General features: G+C 25.3%; 1 protein-coding gene across 1 annotated transcript in view; it reads left to right on the top strand.

Annotated features, from left to right (window-relative positions):
* LOC114930627 (dynein axonemal heavy chain 1) overlaps positions 1-21,917 on the top strand; it is a 97,084-nt gene that overhangs the window by 4,891 nt on the left and 70,276 nt on the right. The window contains 14 exon segments of the mRNA XM_085482654.1: positions 68-536; positions 1,109-1,433; positions 1,825-1,956; positions 2,067-2,387; positions 2,917-3,094; positions 3,180-3,312; positions 4,932-5,477; positions 6,440-6,666; positions 7,758-8,000; positions 8,123-8,236; positions 8,931-9,186; positions 9,547-9,709; positions 10,272-10,382; positions 12,383-12,474. Of these exon segments, the coding sequence (XP_085338780.1) occupies positions 68-536; positions 1,109-1,433; positions 1,825-1,956; positions 2,067-2,387; positions 2,917-3,094; positions 3,180-3,312; positions 4,932-5,477; positions 6,440-6,666; positions 7,758-8,000; positions 8,123-8,236; positions 8,931-9,186; positions 9,547-9,709; positions 10,272-10,382; positions 12,383-12,474 (3,310 nt within the window).

Here is a 21,917-nt window from a genome sequence, read left to right as displayed (position 1 = left end):
GATTGATAAAGTCGATTACAAAATCTGTAAACACCAATTATTTTTTTCGAACCATTGTCTTTTACAGAGATTTCAAAAAAGTGGATCATACCGCTGCGGAAATCAAAGATGAAATATCCTTTCACTTCAAGATGAAATCGATTCTCGAATTGACATTGCCGAAGGACATTGTCATAGGACCCTTCCGCGTGAATGTCCGACCTCTTAAACAATTCTTGATACAAAAACGACAGAACTGTTGCACACAATTGCTCGTTATGTTCACTGAGAGTCTAAGGACGCAAATCGATATCGTTTTATCCGATTATATGCAGATTAGAACGAGGCTAAAGGCAGTACCACGCAATATTAAGCACTTATTCGAGGAACAAGATTGGATGGAAACCATACCATTAACGGTGAGAGCTCTGGATAAAATTGTACAGAAGCTGAAACACGAATATGATATTCTCGATCACTTCTGGTGGAATCTGTCAGATCAAGACTTCGAAGCTAAATGGCAAGCTATTAGTTTTCCTCGGCAAATACTGTTATATGTAAGAATCAATTGCTTCTTATCGTATAAAAACGTTTGATTAATCAAAACATTAGATAAGCAAAATTTAAAAAAAATAAAATCTGATATCTTTGATATCTTTCAATATTTGCTAAAGAATAAAGTGTCAAATGTTATCATTATAACAAAGAGAAAAAGAGACAGAGTACTATTTAAAATTGAAATTTACAAAAAATAAAATCTGATATCTTTGATATCTTTAAATATTTGCTAAAGATTAAAATATCGAATGTTATTATTATAACAAAGAGAAAAAAAGACAGAGTACTATTTAAAATTAAAAGAGAAGGTTTAAAACTCTATATAATAAAATTTAAAAAATTATAGAATAAGTAATTCGTCAGTATGAGATGAATAACCACTTTTTAAAAAATATATATAAATTATTAATTATAATAAATAATTTTTGACTTAAAAAATCTATATATAGTTATATAAATATTATGATTAAAAACTATCTTTTTAATCACATATTACTAAAATCATATTATACATGCATCTCCAAGAAACACATTTTTCCAATATATTCATTTTTTCATATATTATACATAGATAGAAGAGACTAGAAAACGTTTCGCAAATGAATATGAAAAATTTTATAAGGCGCAGATACAGGACGAAATCCTGCTGTCAGAGAAAATCAACACACTCGTGGGAAATGTTTCAAATGTAGCACTGCAAACGGATATCAACAGAATACTTGAAATAGCCGTAGAAGTAAAGAGAATCTGGAAAATGATAAATGATTGCCAAGAATCGAGTTTATTATTAAACGAGCGACAGAAATTGTTTGGCATGAACGTCGTGCCGTTCGAACAATTAAACAAATTGATGAGGGAATTTGAACCGTATCAGATTTTATGGATAACTGCATCCGGTAATTAGATGAAAAAAATGTTTATTACGCAAAAATTAGAAATAGGAAATTTTTCTATATATAAAATAATAAGATTTGAATTTTATAACTAAATATTGTAGATCTTTGTATTGTGTATTATTTATATGGCACGAAATTTTTTCATCAAACTTTTTATATTTATAATTATTTTTTGTTTTTTATTGTCGTATTTTATTTCCATTGTATTTCCTATTAATGTTATTTATAATTTTATTCTATTTCATTTATTATCTTTATTTTATTTTACAGAATTAATCTATCGTTAAATATCGTTAATTTATAAGCAATTCTTTTTATGTCATTAATATATCATCTTCAATATTAGTTATAATCAATTAAAAAATTTGCAATTCTTACATTTAATATGTAGATTGGTTAAAATGGCAAGAAGTGTGGATGGAGAATCCTCTAATAAACATTGATGCTAATCAAATTGAAAGCATAGTTGCTGATATGCACAAAGCTATGTCGCGTTGTGTGAAAATATTTCAAGAGAATCCAAGTAGGTCAATATAATTTGTTTAAAATTCATTGAATTTTGAATCTATTATAGTTGCTCCTAGAGAAATTGATACTGCGATGTAAATTTGATGTATTCTTTGCAAATTGTAGAAATAGTTGCTATAGTGCTCACTATAAGAGATCAAATTGAAGCATTTAAGCCTTGCATCGGTATAATACAGGCTTTGCGAGATCCAGGAATGAAAGCTCGACATTTTGAAGAACTTTCTAAACAAATTGGCATACAAATGGAACTTACACCAACTTTAACTTTTAAGAGCTTACTCTTCCTCGGTGCGATGAAATATGAAGATACTGTGAAAACCGTCGCAGAAGCTGCAGCAAAGGAATATTTGATAGAAGATGAACTGGATAAAATGATGACTAAATGGAAAACAATCACAATGGACATTCTCTCTTATAAAAATACTGGTACGCAAAAGAAACAATTTCTTTCTCGTATATTTTTGAATATTATATTTTAATTCTGAAGTATAAAGTTTTACATTTATTCTATCTTTCGTGCATTTTATTATATAATAAAAATTGTAGAATATATATAACTTAACAAATAAAAAAATTAATACTTGGAATTTGACAAACACTAAAATATTAAATTTTACGTTTAGTTTTTAATGCATTTCAATATTACAGGAACAAATTATTAGAAAATATGTATTTTTAATAAATACAATATTTTAACTAATATTTTTAACATCTATTAATCAATTAAAAACTTAATTTACTAAAATTTTTTATTTAATGATTTAAACAGATAAAAACAATTAACTGAAAAACTAAAAATATGTTATATTATATATTTTTACTTTTTTAAAAAGTTTAAATATTAACATTAACCCATTAATAAATAACTAATTTAATTAATTCTTGTAACATAAATAACACATTGCTTTATTTATAATGTAAATAAATATCTTAACGCTTTTATATGTATATATAGGTACATATATAATGAAGATTTCCGATGAGATTATCTCTCATTTGGACGATGATATGCTTAATACTCAGCATCTTAGTTTTAGTCCTTTCAAAGCTGCCTTTGAGAACCAAATCAATGAATGGGAAGCTAAATTGAAATTAATTCAGGAAGTGATCACGCTGTGGACAGAAGTACAAAAGTAACAATTATATCTCAACTTTTATTTGTTGCTCTCAAAGAGATATATGTATATGTACTATTGATTCAATAGAATATATGTGCAGGCAATGGATGTATTTAGAGCCGATATTTTCGTCAGAAGATATAAATCGGCAATTACCCGTAGAAACGAAAAAATTCAATACAATGGAGCGCAACTGGAGACGAATTATGAAAAATGCATACGACTGCTCATATGTACGTAAAATTAATTTAACGTCATGCTTCATATACATTTCTTTATCCGTCGAATTCCAAAGAAATAAAATTTTCTATAAGAATCTTTTATCATCAAATATCTACGCTTTCATTAGACTCGCGCGAGACTCTATACCCCATATATCTGTCACGCTGCGCGGTTCGCGCGAAACTGATTCTCGTACGGGTATCGCGAGCGCGGGACCGATGGTCACATGACCAGTGGTCACATGACTAGAGGGACCACGGTCACGTGATCTTGGCTTCGCGCTCGCGATACCTCGCACGCGATTCAGTTTCGCGCGAGCCGCGCAACGTGATGGATATGTAGAGTATAGAGTCTCGCGCGAGTTTAATGAAAGCGTAAATATTTAATCACAAACGATTCTATTATCTATATCTATTCTATATTCTATTGAATCAATAGTACATATATATATATCTCTTTGATAGGAACAAATGGAAGTTTATAATTGTTACTTTTGTAGAAAATTGTATTTCTTTGTTTGTATTTTCTATTAAAGATTTAAATATTGAATTTTTATGAATCGCGTAATTAATAAATATATATTTCTATGCATGCATTGCAATAATAATTTTATGAAAGCGTTGTAATTTAAGGTTTTATTATCAAAGAATAATATAATTTCTCTTTGCGTACGTAATTATATTTGATTAAACTAAACAAAATGAGAAAAAATATATAAAAAGATGTATCTATACAAAATAGTTCTCAAATAATATAATAGAAATTCGGCAAATTAAAATTATGTACATAATAGAAATTCAATAAATTAAAATTATGTATACATATAATAAAAATTCGGTGAATTAAAATTATGGTCATAGTATCAAGCAACTGTCATTGAAGATTAACAATTTGCCAGTTGTACAATAAACAATAAAAATGATATCAAAAGAGCACGCGAAACGCGCGCTTGTGTCGTCTATTTCTACATAAAATACTATTAAAATGAAGATAACACTTCGTGAAAAAAATACATTTAATATTAAATTGAATTTATTTTACATTGAAAGAAACACTTCTTAAACAGATTAATTTAATATAAATCTTGTTAATTTTGATTGAACTGTTTTGAAAAGCTGTTAAACAATTATATACATATAGTATCACATTGAATTTATCCGTCGTTTTGTTTGTGTTTTACAGCAACTTTGATGTACTATTACTGATTGGAATAACTAAAAGACCGTAACTAATTTTTATGCAAATAATTAAATATTATCATATTGATTTTATTCGTTACATAATTTACATTTTGTAATAATTTTGTATTTACTTTTTAATGTTAATAAAACTAGTACATAAACTTTATATTTATACTTTTTAAAATAAACATAAAGAATATATTCGCAGCATTTTTATAATTATTTTTGTTATTTTATTTCTAATGCACATACAATTATTTTTATAAATAATTTTTGTAATACTTAAATATTATGCAAAAAAATAATATAATATTCTTTAAATGTTATTCTGTAATATAACAAAAATTTAAATATATAAAGATTCTGATGACATAAATATATAAAAATATATATAAAAATATATATAAAAATTTTATAATATTTTATACTAATAAACAATTTCAATGCAGATAATTATTACCTGCGCTGACAAGATTTTATTGGAGAGTCTGAAGGAATGCTTGTTGATTCTTGAAATCGTCCAGAAGGGTCTATCAGATTATCTAGAGACAAAGCGAATGATCTTCCCACGCTTCTTCTTCTTAAGCGATGATGAACTCTTAGAGATAATTATTCAATCTAAGAACGTCCAGGCGATACAGCCATATCTGAAAAAATGTTTCGAAAATATAAGCAAATTGAGATTTGAGCACGATCTCAGGGTAACAAAAATGTATTCCGCCGAATACGAAGAGGTTGCGTTACAACCATCGATTTATCCCGAGGGAAATGTAGAAAATTGGTTGGGAGAGGTCGAGGACACAATGCGTAATACTCTGCGAAAACTCATCGCCGAAGCCCTTGAAACAGTAGAAACGACATCGCGAGAACAATGGATGTACATGTGGCCGGGTCAGGTAGTTCTTTGTGGAAGTCAAACGTATTGGACTGCCCATGTAGAAGAGGGCATTAGAAGTAATACTCTGCCGGATTATCATAATCTGATGTTGTTACACGTACGTGATACGTAAATATTATATATTGCTTTCCTATAAGATAAGTGAGGCTAAATATAAGATCTAAAAATATATCTTCTGAATGAATTAAATAATATCTTTATCCAAGTTAATTTGATTTTTTTATTATGTCATATCTTGATTCTGTTTTAGAATTCTGAGAATGGCTGACGTTGATATAATTTAGTAACTATGTAATTAATTAATAGTTAAATGTATAAAAGAATTGTACATAATCCCCTTTATTTAATATTTTTCAACTTGCTATTTTCGATTCTCAATCTCATTCCTATCATTCTCCCTATTATTTTGTGTAGGCGGAATAATCGAATATTCTGCTGTCGCGATTAATTATCGATTCTCTTTTGTTCTTTTCGCACACTTTTGTATGATATGGATTTTCGTAAGCTGGCGCACAATCCATTTTGTGAATTCAATTTTTAGAAATATGAAATCGATAATTAGTAAATCGCTCCAAAAATATCGTCGTAAGCTAACAAGAACAATAAGTCGATTGATATTAAGGTCTCATTAAAATACAAGACTACAAATTATTTTTTGTTTGCATTTTTTAAAATAAAATAAAGTAATTCATTAACTGTGTCTAATTCATTAAATGTATCTCTTGATTTACACATTTTTTCTCACATTTTTGCATGTTCTCTTATATGATAAAAAATTTACTAATTATTCAGAGTAAGGAGGAATTATTAACACAATTCTCTCATACTTTACCACATTGCATGAAATATGCATTGCAAAATTCCTTACTTAAATAGAGATACTCATATAAGTATGTATAGTAAACATACATGTCTATGCATATATATATATATTTACATTTTCGTTTATAATTAAAAAAATTTGATTTAGATAAACATTGTAGAATATATATAATGTACAAATTTAGAACAATACATATATACGTTCACCTTTTTATTTAATTTAATAATATTTTACAGCTGGAGATGTTACTGATATTAATACGCGGTTCGCAAACCGAGATTCAACGATTGATGCTGGAAGCTGTGATCACAATTGAGATTCACGCCAAAGATGTTTTGTATAAATTGATTCAACAAAAGATAACTAATGTCAATGATTTTGAATGGATCTCTCAATTAAGATATTACTGGGTTGATAACAAGGATTTAAAGATTCGCGCAATTAATGCTGAATTTCCATACGAGTGAGTTTTCGCTATATATTTGCGAACTTTTACGATTAACTTTTACTATTAACTAGTTTACTATTGATTAAAATTAAAACAAAAAAATAAAATTCTGATATATTAATCATTATATTCGACAAAAAAAACTTAAATTAAAAATTAAAAAATTTAATGCAAGGTAGTTCGATTACTTATAAAATTTAAGAAAATGAGAAGTTCAAAAAAATATATTAAGTTTTTATTAATTCTTTTGATATAAAGTTTGTAAAAAACTTTAGTGCAATGAATTCTTCATTACATGCAGCTAATAAAATTTTCAAGTATTTTAGAAGCGTTTACTTTAAAATATCTCATTTCTGTATTCTGAAACAAAGGAAACTCATTTTCATAAATGTTCTTTGATCCTACAAAACTGATATGACAATTTATCTAATTGCACTTATTCTTAAACTTAATAGTAAGGTTATTTTGGAGCTTATTTTAGATACAAGAGAAGCGTTGTGGGATGCCTTTATAGAAATTTCTTAAGAAATCCTCTACTAAATAAGATACAAATTTCCTCTCTCTTGAAGTCATAACTCTATTGAAATTCTATATTAGATATATAAAACATATTCTTATGCTAATATACGCTTCTTAAATCGTTATTATTGACAAATTTCAATACATAAGGAAATGAGAATCTTGTTCAAATTAGAATCTTTCTTGAGTGAGAATATAAATTTAAATTCTTACAACTTTGTTTTATACTTATTTATAACTTTATTAAAGTTATATAATAATTCATACTAATAACGAGCATTTGCATACTTTATTTTTAATTTAAATTAAAAAGACAATATTTTATCATTCGAAAAATATATTTTAAGAATGTACCTAACTATCTGTAATAATTTTTACAGCAGCTCTTTGCTGCGATTATCTTTTTAAAGATGTACTAATCGACGTTTTCTACTTCGTATGGTTGTTACATGATTGTCCGTTGGCTTTGATTAACTTAAATTTCGATAATTTTGATTGCGATAGAAATATAATATCTTTTTCCAATAAAATAAATTATTGAAGTAGAACAATTATTGTTACTGTTGTAGTCTTTTTCTGTCTTGCAGATATGAATATTTAGGTAACAATGGTAGACTAGTAATTACACCGTTGACCGATCGTTGCTGTCTTACTTTTACCAGTGCGTTGCATCTGAAATTCGGCGGTGCACCGACTGGTCCAGCAGGAACTGGTAAAACGGAAACTACGAAAGACCTCGCGAAAGCATTCGCGATTCAATGCGTGGTTTTTAATTGCTCTGATCAGCTTAACTTTAAATCTATGGGCAAATTCTTCAAAGGCCTCGCCAGGTAGGCTATAAATATTTTATATAAATTGGCTATTTTTTTGCAAGTTATATTATATGATGCAAATTTACGTAAGTCAATTAGAATTTTAATTAATAATTAAGATGCCTTCACGATATTCGCAGCGCTGGTGCATGGGCCTGTTTCGATGAATTCAATCGAATCGATATCGAGGTTTTGTCCGTCGTAGCGCAACAAATTATGACTATTCAACAGGCGCAACACGAACGAGCGAGCGTGTAAGTAAGCAGCATCTGCAAATAAAAATTTAATGTAGAGTGAATTGAAACAATGAAGATCATTATACCGCAAAAATTTTAACAATTTCTTTTTAAAAGAATATAAAAGCGTCATTTAATTTTCAAATTATTTAATATCAAGAAAATGTCAAGCAACATTGACATTTAATTATTGAATTCTATTTAATACTAAAAATAAAACAAATGGTATAAATTTAAAATTTATATTGCAGAAATAATTCTAAAATTGTTAAAAGTTATACCTTGCGCATTTACTAATATTCGTGTAATATATGTATATATGTGTGATATGTTAAATTTAATTCATGTTATGTAAATTTGGTAAATTAAATAATCTGTAGCATTTCAACACTATAATTAATCTTATTACGTAAATGTATTCATAATTTGGTTACATAAATTTGTATTACTTAATACTTAGTCAAAATTATTTCTTATATTATAATTTACAGTTTGATACATATGATAAATACTGTTATTAAATAATGAAAAAATAATAAAAATCTATTACTACCATAGAATTTTATAATAAAGAAATGAGAATTATAAAATAATTGTATATATTTTTAAATATAATAATTATTAATATTAAAAAGTATAACAGTGCCACATTTATTTAACTGTTATAATATCTCTAATTAAATTTTTAAATGTAAAATTTGCATATTCGCAGATTTATTTTTGAAGGGTATGAACTCACCTTAAAGCCGCCCTGCGCTGTGTTTATTACTATGAATCCTGGCTATGCAGGTCAAACAGAATTACCTGATAATTTAAAGGCACTTTTCCGGCCGGTGGCTATGATGGTGCCAAATTATGCTCTTATTGCTGAAATATCTTTGTTCTCGTACGGCTTTATGGATGCGAAAAACCTTGCCAGAAAGATCACGACAACTTTTAAACTAAGCTCGGAGCAACTAAGCACACAAGTATTTTTATTTTTCTGTCTTCATTTTTTCCTTTTTCAGAAAAGCTCAATTTATAAAAAATTTCCATTCCAATAATACAATTAATATTACTATTTTTAAAGAAATCGCGAATACACAGTAAGACATACAAAAATATATTACAATACTTTTATTAAGAGATAATGGATTATTAGATATAGTCAAGACAATTCATATAATTAAATGTTAAAATAATATAATACTATGTATAAACTTATCATACCTTCAAAAATATCTTTATCATTTGACACTTAATATATAGTCATATCAATTAATTATGGTTTAAAATTAATTATTTTTGCGTGATTTTATTTAATTGTATCTAAAATGTTATTTTAATAGGATCATTACGACTTCGGCATGCGCGCAGTGAAGACTGTTATTGTAGTTGCTGGCAATTTGAAAAAAGAGCAGAAAGATCTTGAAGAGAACCAAATCTGCTTCCGGGCTTTGAGAAATGTAAATGTTCCCAAGTTCTTGAAGGACGATTTAAAGTTGTTTAATGGTAAATGAGCTTAAATCTCTCTTAAAATTTTAAGAAACTTTATTAATTTTTTTTAAGTAATATAACTGTCAAGTTGAACAAAATTTATTTACTTTTAAATTACATAATATCTATAATCAACCATTATGATATATCATATTTTATATCTTATCTAGAAACATTTACGAGATTAATATTATATTTCTAGAGAAAAGTATATTATTTCGTAAGAATACATTAATATATAAAAATGTATAAAAATAGATATTGCGTGAATAAATAAAATATTTTATGCTTATTTTATTATATATATATATATATATATATATATATATTTAAAATTTAAGATAAAAACTATGATTTTATTTTATTTTAAATTTTTTGCATGAATTATTATTATCTTTATATATGAATAATATATATTTATATTATAGAGATAATATATTTTCTTCTGTTTCTTCCTATTACATTTTATTAATTTTGCTTTCTACGAATGTAATCTATTAAATAAATAAATAATTTTATCTATAGACATCCACAAAGAAGAAAAAATAAACTACTCATTATTCTTCTTTTTTTCCAGGTATTGTGTCGGACCTCTTTCCTGGGCTCATTGAGAAACCAGTGGATTATGGAATCCTAGAAGCAGGCATTCGTAAATCTATCAGACAAATGGATTTAGAAGACGTCAATGGTAAGTTCAGTCTTTCATTAGAATTTAAGTTTTCTCTCATTCGAGTGTATGTACTAGAATATATTGTTCTGTCTTTTGATATGCATCTAACAATAAGCAAAATTATTTTTACAACTATTTGAAATGTTTTATGTATACGATATAATAGAGTAGAGAAAAAAAAACAAATATATTACAAAAAAGTATATAAAAATTTCAAATTTATTCTATAAAGTGCAATAAAAAAACAATATTTTACATTTAGAAAGAGAAAAGTTTTAATTTTTTAAATTTATTTATATATGGTTTAATTCTATTGACAGAAAAATAGTTTATGTCTACGTTTTTTCTCTGTTAAATTTTTTCCGAATATAGATATTTTCTTTTACGAATTATAAAATACAGTTTTCTAAAGAGAATAAAAATATTGACAAAATGCTAACGAATAAAATAAATAATTAACTTACATACTTACAAATTTTCGCAGTTGTTTCGTGACCTGCATTCGTGATCTAATGAGTAACATAGCAAACATAACAAAGTAGTTGTTGAAATCAATAAATATATCTTACTGATTTTCTTAAATTAAAAGACGAATATATATATATATATATATATATATATATATTCAATAACAAATATATAGGTATATTAAATATATAGATAAATTAATTAAGCTTCTAATGCCGGAAATTTTTTTTAATGAAAAATAAATGTTTAATGTAGTTTGCACGTAAAAAATTCTACTTTTAATACACAGCTTATTAGAATAGAAATAGCTCTCTTAATGCTCTTTCTCTTATACGAAAGATTATTTTTCTCATTTTTCAACACTCGCGGAAGGAATTAAAACATTTTAATAAGCGATAATAATAATAATTTATTTATGTTTCTAATAATATGTACATTTATAAACTTTCTAATAAATATATGTTTATTAAATCGTTAATTGCAAAAATTAATAATGTTGAATATTCATACGGAAAATATCTTAATAAGATAGATGACATGACTCATTACGCGAGCATTAATATGCAGAAACTAATGAGAAAATTATAACCCAAAATCATGATTATAGCAAAAACCTTCTCTCCTAGACTATGGAATAATAAAGCCATCAATTTGCCAATAACAGTTATGCATATTACTATTATATTGTAAGATTAATGTTGTAATTATATATATATATATATACACACACACACATACACAAATACACACACACACACACACACATGTATATACGTACATACGTATAAAATAAATACTTTATTTTTTTCTTGTTTTTTATCGATTTTATCATTTATAAATAGATTTCAAATTTCAAACAATGAGTTTCAAATTAATATTAGTCAATTTAATATCTGATTAAAACGATAAATAAAATAGCTTATTATATATTCATAGCATATCAATTTTAATTAATAAATAATTCAGTTGCTGTGTTTTGCATTGCACATATTAAATAAAATTTCGTATATATTTTCACTACATTGCTTGTGGATTATATCTTTTTGTTTTATCGGTTTTATTGCGTATTAACTCAATAATAAAATAATGTTTAATTACAAAAAAAACATTTTATTCAATTACTTAAAAAAAATGTATTAATAATATATTGTCAACATTTTATAAAGCAATTTGTTATCAGTTCAAAGACGCTATTATCATGCATTAAAAAAGCATACATAAAAAAAGTACATAAAAGTAATAATTTTTTTTTAAACTAAGAATAAATTTCTGTTCGTATGGCAATTATAAATTTTATATGTAAACATTTCATTAAGAGAGAGGAAAAGAAAGAAAGAGAGAGCGTGTTTGTAATAACCTCGCGAAATCACGGAAAACACTGTAATAAATGTCGTAGCTTACGAAACGTATCTTTGCACTAAAGCATTCAATTTGGAAGCCCGCGCTAAATGTGGCGACGCAAACTGGATCGATACCGGCATTCGGGGCTTCCACAATTCATCTGTGACTATGCTTCGTAGAATCTATTAAAGGTACAATCCTGATTACAGACTTCGTGAGGAAGGTAATTCAACTGTATGAAACCACGTTGGTGCACAGCGGATTAATGTTGGTCGGTCCAACCGGCTCCGGGAAGACCAAGGTAAGTGTCAAGCAATTTGTGAGATCAACATTTTCCTGTTATTCTAGTAGATTTATAAATGAAAACTCCCCTTCAATTTCTATACTAACATTCAATGATACATACAATGTTTCAATCGTGGTTTCAATTTCTATACTAACATTAATGTTTCTGCGCACTCGAAGAAGCTTTATTTCAAGCTTTATTTGAGCAACATTAATCTCTATCGCGATGTTAGTTTGATCTAATAAAACTTCACTATTTCAAAGTATCTCACGAAAATTTATAAGTGATCAAAGAAATTTTTCAAATTATCTACAAGAACAGGATTTCTTCATAAAAATTTTTCTATTACAATAGTTTGACTACAAATTGTTTGAAAATTATGCAAGACATTTTAGAATTTTATATTTGATAAAAGATTTAAGCTTCTTAAATTATCTCAAATATATTTTCTTTAAGTAATATATAATATTTTTAACAGAAATCTTATTAAATATTGTTTCTTATGTTTTATAAAATATTGGAGTAATTTTAAAAAGTTCAGTTTTAGCTTAACGGTTTAACTTTGTCGTTTTTAAATAGTCATATAATTTTAATACATTTTGTATAATAGCTATAAAAATAACGCAGAAAATTTATAAAAGAGAAAGAAAAAGATATTTAACAGAAATATATTATTATTGTAAAAAAGTATGATGTCGCAAAAAACATAATTATATTCCAATAGAAAAACAAATAATTTTTTTAACGAAGTATTACAATAAATAGATTTACGACAAAAGTGAATATAAAGCATTTAGATTCTCTTTGATGTACATATATTCGTTTGAGATCTTTTAATATAAATATGTACATATGTATGTAAAATGGGTAAATAAGATATAAATAATTCTTTGCGCTTGTGGCTAAGTGGCATATATCATTCATCATGAATTGGAGAAATCAAATAATATTCATAGTTCTTCACATCTATTAATCCTGTTTAATTAGAAATTTTGCAATTACTTTTTTCATAATAAACACGAAAAATATGACAATTTTTGTTATTATTTTGTATATTTCAACTAAAAAACTTGATTATTTATAATGTAAAATGCCGAAGAATTTATTAATACTGTCAGAAAGAAATATTTTTATCGGCTCTCAATATTAAGAATATAAATATGTTTTTTTTTTTTTTTAAATCGGCCAACAGAGCCAAAGCACGAAATATTAATTATTCGGAATTGTATCTCTTGGTTTGAGATCACTAAGTTCCATATATAAATTAATCTCGAAATCCTCCATATGTAATAAAATGTATGAAATTCTCCATATGGTAAGTTTCGAGATTAATTTATATATGGAACTTAGTGATCTCAAACCAAGAGATACAGTTCCGAATAATTAATTTTTCGTGCTTTGGCTTTGTTGGCCGATTTAAAAAAAAAAGAAACATATTTAATAATACTGACTGATGATGTATCCGATCTCGCAATACGGACTCTGATCAATCAGAATTGATTATACGAATCAAGTGAAATGGAGAAATAATCGAACTGTTTTAATAAGATTAATATGCTTGATTATACACACACGGCTTACATATATTGTTTTCATATATGTATTTCTGCAGAACATATGTTCAGAATATGTATAAAGGATCAAGCTAACAAAATCTACATACATTTTTTTACTGCCATGAGAAAATATCCAATATTCACACATCACGCGTAAGATATATTTTTATTTTTTACAGAAAGTAAAAAATAATCGATATATACATATATAAAATAGTTTATCTTTTCAAAACAGAACGTCATATAAATTTATCAATCAATGTCTGAAGTAGAAAACATGAATTATAATAAAGTTATTCTCAAGTCTTTTTACTCAAAAAATAACATTAATTTATTTACATATAACGTATAAATAAATAATTTTATTATTAAGGATATAGACAAATATATATATGTATAATGTATATGTACATATAAATGTTACATAATATAATTATAGTACATATTTATTTAATCACTTGTCATATTCATTTAGATTAGTAACAGCATAAAAGTACAGGAAACATATAACGTATAAATAAATAATTTTATTATTAAGGATATAGACAAATATATATATGTATAATGTATATGTACATATAAATGTTACATAATATAATTATAGTACATATTTATTTAATCACTTGTCATATTCATTTATATTAGTAACAGCATAAAAGTACAGGAAACGCGCGTGTAAATATAAGTATCGAACTGTAAATATAATTTTATATAATTTTACAGTAGATTAATATAGTAGATAAAAATACACATTTGATTTTCGTACATTGATTTAATTCAACACGTACTTAAAGATCTATTATACGGAAGCAATTATTATTTACAACGTACCACCTTTCTAATGAATTTACATAAATGAAATATGTTTACAGATAATACACATGATATGACACACTTGAAATAATCGTATAGTAATGAAATGCATAGCCACGTAGTGAGACTCTCTTTGCTTGATAACTTAAACAAGAAGTAACGATATCTATATCGTTCAGATATATAATATATGAATATATTTAAAATATATATATGTATATATTTTTTCATTAAACAATACATTATACATTATATACAGGAATGCGCACCGTAATGATAATATATATGTATATACTTTATAGATTTTTAATAAATTATTATTTATTTCTAACGGTATTTAATTCTAACGAAAAATTATTTAGTTTCGTTAGGATAACGCATTGTCATCCGCGATTTGGCTCTTGTTGCCCGTCTTATACGTTAAATTTATATTTATATTACAGATCCTTGTTAAAAACTCTTATATTTGATACACGCTGGCTTAAAAAATGCGTTTGTTTACCAACATTAATATATATTTATATAACAGAGAAAAGTATAGAATCGAAAGGATCTGAATAGCTCAGCTGGAAGAGCAGTCGCCCGGCAAGCGAAAGGTCTCGGGTTCGATTCCCGATTCAGCGATTTTCGGATCTATATTTTTCTCTTGCATTCATTTATTTATTTTCCGTAGGGGGGTTAAAGGGGTATTGAAATTAAATCTCAAAATATGAGATTATTTCATATTTAAAAATCTTGGCCGTGTCCAAGTAAAATTTGGTGCCTTGTGCACCGGTATTTAATTCTAACGAAAAATTATTTAGTTTCGTTAGGATAACGCATTGTCATCCGCGATTTGGCTCTTGTTGCCCGTCTTATACGTTAAATTTATATTTATATTACAGAGCCTTGTTAAAAACTCTTATATTTGATACACGCTGGCTTAAAAAATGCGTTTGTTTACCAACATTAATATATATTTATATAACAGAGAAAAGTATAGAATCGAAAGGATCTGAATAGCTCAGCTGGAAGAGCAGTCGCCCGGCAAGCGAAAGGTCTCGGGTTCGATTCCCGATTCAGCGATTTTCGGATCTATATTTTTCTCTTGCATTCATTTATTTATTTTTCCGTAGGGGGGTTAAAGGGGTATTGAAATTAAATCTCAAAATATGAGATTATTTCATATTTAAAAATCTTGGCCGTGTCCAAGTAAAATGTGGTGCCTTGTGCACCGGTATTTAATTCTAACGAAAAATTATTTAGTTTCGTTAGGATAACGCATTGTCATCCGCGATTTGGCTCTTGTTGCCCGTCTTATACGTTAAATTTATATTTATATTACAGAGCCTTGTTAAAAACTCTTATATTTATAGATTTTTGTTTCTTTAATATCTTAAACTGTTTTTTTATACTTAATATATATGTTTTATAAATGTGATAGATATGAAAGAAGAGTGCAGTTAAGACATATCTTTATAAAAAAATATAGAAATTTATAGAACAGATTTATATGTATATATTTATACATTTACCTTTTTATATTTCTCTCTTTTGTTGGGCATATAATTTATTGATATAATGTACACGAGAATGATATTTAATGACTTTTAAAGTCAATCTTAATATCGATGATATAATGTAATGATACAGAATCAATTTGCGCAGTTCAATTTTTTTAGAATCACTTTTATTAGACCTTTATTATCAATGATGTTGGGTTTAATGTTCGGTATGTATGCTCTTAAAAACGAAAATAATTTATATAATAAGATATTAGGAAATATACTATATTGTTATTACTAACTATTATTAATAACAATATAAATTACCTAATCCATATAAATATAAATACTTAAGTATTAATAACTAAAAATGCTTTTAGATATCACAAAAAATAACAAGATTGCAACTAATAGTTTTATAAAAATGCAATATATAAAACATTTAACGTATAAACAAGACAACTTAAAAAGCAGTCAAACAACTAATTCATATATGTATAACGTTACATTCAGAACTATTCATCACTTTCATACTTTACTTTTGCACACGCATTTTTTTATTTCAAATTATATATAGTCGATTGAAAATGTCTTTTTGGTATATAATTAATTCGAAATGATAAATCTGATCGAAACAGAGTTCATTATTTTACGTGTACAAGACAAGCTATTTTATTATATTTTTATTAGTCGACACGTGCACGAGTTTTTGTTCGTAGATATGCAAAAAGAAAAATATATATACGCGATCAGATTCATGCATGCACAGCGAAATTGTCAATGAAAAATATTGTAACTGTATTTCTCGATAAAAATGCTTTACGACAATCTTTTACTTGAAAGAGCGAACGTATCGGATAAAAATATCGAGATAAAAATGTATGTCTATATATGTTAATTTGAATATATAATTTTGGAATATAATTTAATTTTTATCGCGTAATTCTTCAGCAAGAGATTTCGCTTTGTAGATGTAATGTAATATTTTAATATATATTAATAATTTAATAATTTAATGATTTTAATTAATTTTCTTTTTCACTTACACAATTGAAAATAAGAAAATTATTTTATATAAACGTATTTGTTACATAATTAAGAATTACATAAATTTAATAAAACATTTGCAAAAATATTTAAACAAATTATTATTATTAATATTCGCGTACATTGATATTACACGATTATTTAATGAATACATGTTTTATACATGTGAGCTAAGTGATTTTATATTATATAAGAATCTCATATTACACATGAAGCCAGAGATTCTGTTCATTATTATTCATATTGCGTGAGATTCAAAGCCATAAAAGAAAATTCGCAAAAACGGGTTTATCTTAGATTTATGTGAAATTGCATAGTTCCAAAGAGATATCTTTTCCATGTAAAAACGCCGAATTTTTTTTCCAGTGATTTCCCTAGACGAGCTCTCGCTCAATCGATCTCTGCTTTAATTGCGCAAAAAACAAAACGTGAAAAAGATGTAGCATGCGAGAAAAAAATGTAGCAACTCAACTTTCTTTTGTGAATGCCATATAAAAAGTGCAACTTGCGTACATATGTATTCAATTTTTTCTTTTACCATAAAAAAATATCAAAGTTTTTAATATATATATATATATATATATATACATATATAAATAAACGTATGCCTTTTTTATATTTTTAGCTTTATATTTGGCTACTATTATATATAATAAATTAATATAAGAAATTTCACATTAATGCAAATTTTTACATTAGAAGATTAGGAGGAATGCACAAAACTCTTTCCTAACCATTTCTTTAATATCTGTAGAATTTCATATAAAAAATAAAATAAATAGAATTTATATTGCTATATATCTAAAAATTAAAACATAATCAAATATTAATCTAAAATAAATTATTCTGAAGTTATTTCAAAGATAGAGTTTATGAAAATTCATGTTTATAAATCTATTGCCTAAATATATGCAAAAAAAGTGCGACAAAAATGTAATATTTTACGATTCTTTCGTAACGTTAGTAAATTTTATCGTCTTTCGGATATGTATATTTAATAATTTGTTTAAATAAGCTTTTGTAGTAAACATCGACTTTGAAATTTTTATTCTACACCGCACTTAAAATAGATCTTATTGACGTATGATTTAATGAAAACTAAATATTAGTTCACTATTCAATCTTATATTTTTTTGGATGTGATTAAACCGAGAATTAGAATTTAATCTTCTTTTTTTTTATTTTCGTACATACTAAACTTTGGATTGATAGATATAATCTAATAATGTTGTACAATGTTAAAAAATAATTTATAGTATAAACTACATATAATATAATCTATAATTTACACAAAAAGAATAATTATACAAGTGATGAAAGAAAGTTATTATAAAAAAAAATTTTGGAAAAATCATTAAGAAAGATATTATAATATTTGAAAATTCTTGTAAGCGTAACTTTGCGATGAGCTGTCGTAATACATTATGAAAGATATCTCTCTGTAAATTCCTTTCATTTTTCTCGATTCTTGTAGTAAATCCGAGTTTTTAGTATTGCGCCAAACTTCGCACATAAAAGTTTGGTACATCGATAAGCGTACAGTATAATAAAAAAGTAAAACACATACAACACATTTTACTGTCTTATTTTCGCATAAAACTGATAAAAATTCAAATATATTCAGTATTTCAATTAAATGTTAAAAATATTAGAATAAAGAAATTAAAATTTTATATTTTAATGTTATAAAATAATTAAACTTAATGTCTATAATTAACTAATATATCCTTATATGTATAAAACATTATTTCATTTCATAAAAACATGTGAAAATATGTAATACTTTTATAGATTAATTAACAATTTTATTTAGAAAAAAATTGGTTTTACTAGAATGTTTACTTCATATCTTATAAAATAAAATATTGTAATTGACAGCGCGTGCACGCGAAAATTAATATTAATATATTAAATAAAAATATTTTTATTAAAAATATTTTTACGGCAAACTTTAAACGTTCTCGTTTCAATTCGTACTCGAAAGTGATTTTTTTTCTTCTTGTTTTATAAAATATAAAATACGAAACTATAAAAAATACATTCAATTAAACATGAGTGCAATGTTGACTTTAAATTTGTTTAATGAAATAAAAACAATTAAAATTATAATTATAGTTTTATAAAAAATGCTTAATAATTTAAATATAATATAAAATAAATAATTTAAATTAAAGCGTCAATAAATATTTTTTAAAGAACAAGTTATTATGCTAATATATAAATTTCCTTAGCTTTGTATATTATGTCAATATTTGTTGTTACTTTGATACTTTTTTTAATATGTTATTTATTTTAGAAGCGTAATATATTATACATATGTAAAAGTAAAAAACTAAAATTTTTATTACATTTTTTATTAAAAAAATCAAAATATTGAAACCAAAAATTATACGGCTAATTTTATTATTATTTTTCCACTTATCGCTATTTTTTGTATTGCAAAATAAGATTTATTTTACGAAACATTTTTTGAAATACCTGATTCATGCGACATTTCTAATCTTATATCGTAGAAAATATTAGTATTTCTCTTTTTATTACAGTTTATATCGTACGTCGCACATTAATCTTATCACGTCGTACGGGTAATCTTATCATTTACTGCAACGAGTAGCTTTATCCTTAAACAATTATTGATTAACAAATCAATCCAGATATCTACAACTACAATGATAAAGTTTAAATATTATAAATATTGAAGTTTTTTATGTAAAATTTATAACAAAATAATAATGCAAGATTATATATTTTTATAAATAAAATTATAAGCGTGCGCGCTCTGTATCTTTTTTCATTATATGTCATTTTTTCTGGTTTTTCTTTGATTAAAAATAAATGGTTTTACACAAATTAACTTTCAGTAGAAATTAATTATTAAAATGTAAAATTGTGATTTTTAACTAAATTAATTTTATTTAAATTTTACTTTAATAGGATTATAATATAAAGCTTACATGAATATAAAAGTATGTATCCATGTAAGAGTAAAACTCAAGAGTATTTAAAATAAATTACTCAAGGATATGTGTCTATTTGCGAGAATCACTCTTAAGAGTTACTCTCGAGTTTTATTCGCAGGTGGATACGCCTTCATATTGTAATATAATATATAATTTGTAAATTTTAAAAATAATTATCGATGTTTCCACTAAGAAAAAAGAAATAAATATAATGATAATTTTTCGTATATTCCCGTTTTTGATGTATCATTTTTTATTTCAGTATGATCTGTACGATAGTTTTTTGGGTTGTTTCATTTACATAATTTTTGAAACATTAATAATTTATGTAAAATTGTGCGTTCATCAACATAGAAATAAAAATATTATTTTTTTTATAATTTGATATTTATTAACTTTAAATAAATTTCGAAAATTAACTTACCTTAATAAAGAAATGTATTAGTATTTAAAAATTTTGGCATTTTTTAAATGTAGCAGTAGATTATTTTATTATTTTCCTAGCTTTGTGTTTCTTTAAAAATCAATATTTCTATTAAAGCTTGAATAATTCATCATTGATATATAAAAATATAAAGTAAATGCAATATTTATACGTTATTAAATAATTGCATCGCAATAAATTTATTTTGATTTTGCTTTCAAAAAAGACTTAATTTATTTTCTCTTATTGTTAAGAAAAAACAATAACAAACAGATTATTTTTAACTAACGTGCTAATACGCAAAAAGTATCTCACAATAATTTAAAAAAATAATAATAATAATACAGCAATTACACATCATCCATAATATATATAGTACAGTCCACAAGTTTTAAGATTTTTTACGACAATATTATAACGCCATTTAAGAATAACCGCAAAACTATGCATCTATTATTCTTAGTTAATTGGGTGTAAAATCAAAAAGAATTTACAATTAGCTAATCTTGAGCAGTATAATGTTTTATACAGCTTGTTTTTTAAGTATGTCATTAATACAAAAGAAGAGCAATGTATTGCAATACAATTTTGGTTTAAAATTAACTTATTTTCACAAATGCTCGAAATGCAGAAATCTTACGGGAATTATATTAAACAAACATTTTTCTTTGTTAAAAAACAAGGCTTCACAAGAGAAGAGATTTTGTAGAAGATGATGAATGCAATAATTTGCCTATCATCAACTTAATAGATGATAACATTATCACGCATAAAAGAAAGTTTATGTATTATATTTCGTATAAGTAATAAAAAAAGTATTATATAAAGAGCTGCAAATTCATAGTATTCCGCATTTTAAATAATTTTAAAAAATATAAACTATGCGCATTTACTTCTACGGAGTTTCTTTCCTCACAAAACGTGGCATGTCAACGAAAAATTGTTCGCTCAATTTAATGTGTTATTCACATAAACTTTCTACACCATTTTGAGCTTTTGTGTGAGAAATAAACTAGTTTTAAAATAAAATTTTATTGTGATACGTAGCTCTTCTTTTATATTCATGACGTATTTAAAATACAAGCTTTATAAAAATATACTGCTCGAGATTAGCTAATCATAGACTTTTCAAATTTTGCACATAATTTTCTGGAGAAAATAAGTACATAATTTG

Source organism: Nylanderia fulva, unplaced genomic scaffold (genome assembly GCF_048542155.1).
Source record: "Nylanderia fulva isolate GAGA-0341 unplaced genomic scaffold, ASM4854215v1 Scaffold21, whole genome shotgun sequence".
NCBI classification, from domain to species: Eukaryota; Metazoa; Arthropoda; class Insecta; order Hymenoptera; family Formicidae; genus Nylanderia; species Nylanderia fulva.
The sequence above is the reverse complement of the archived record's forward strand: the minus strand, read 5'-3'. Positions and strand labels throughout refer to the sequence as shown.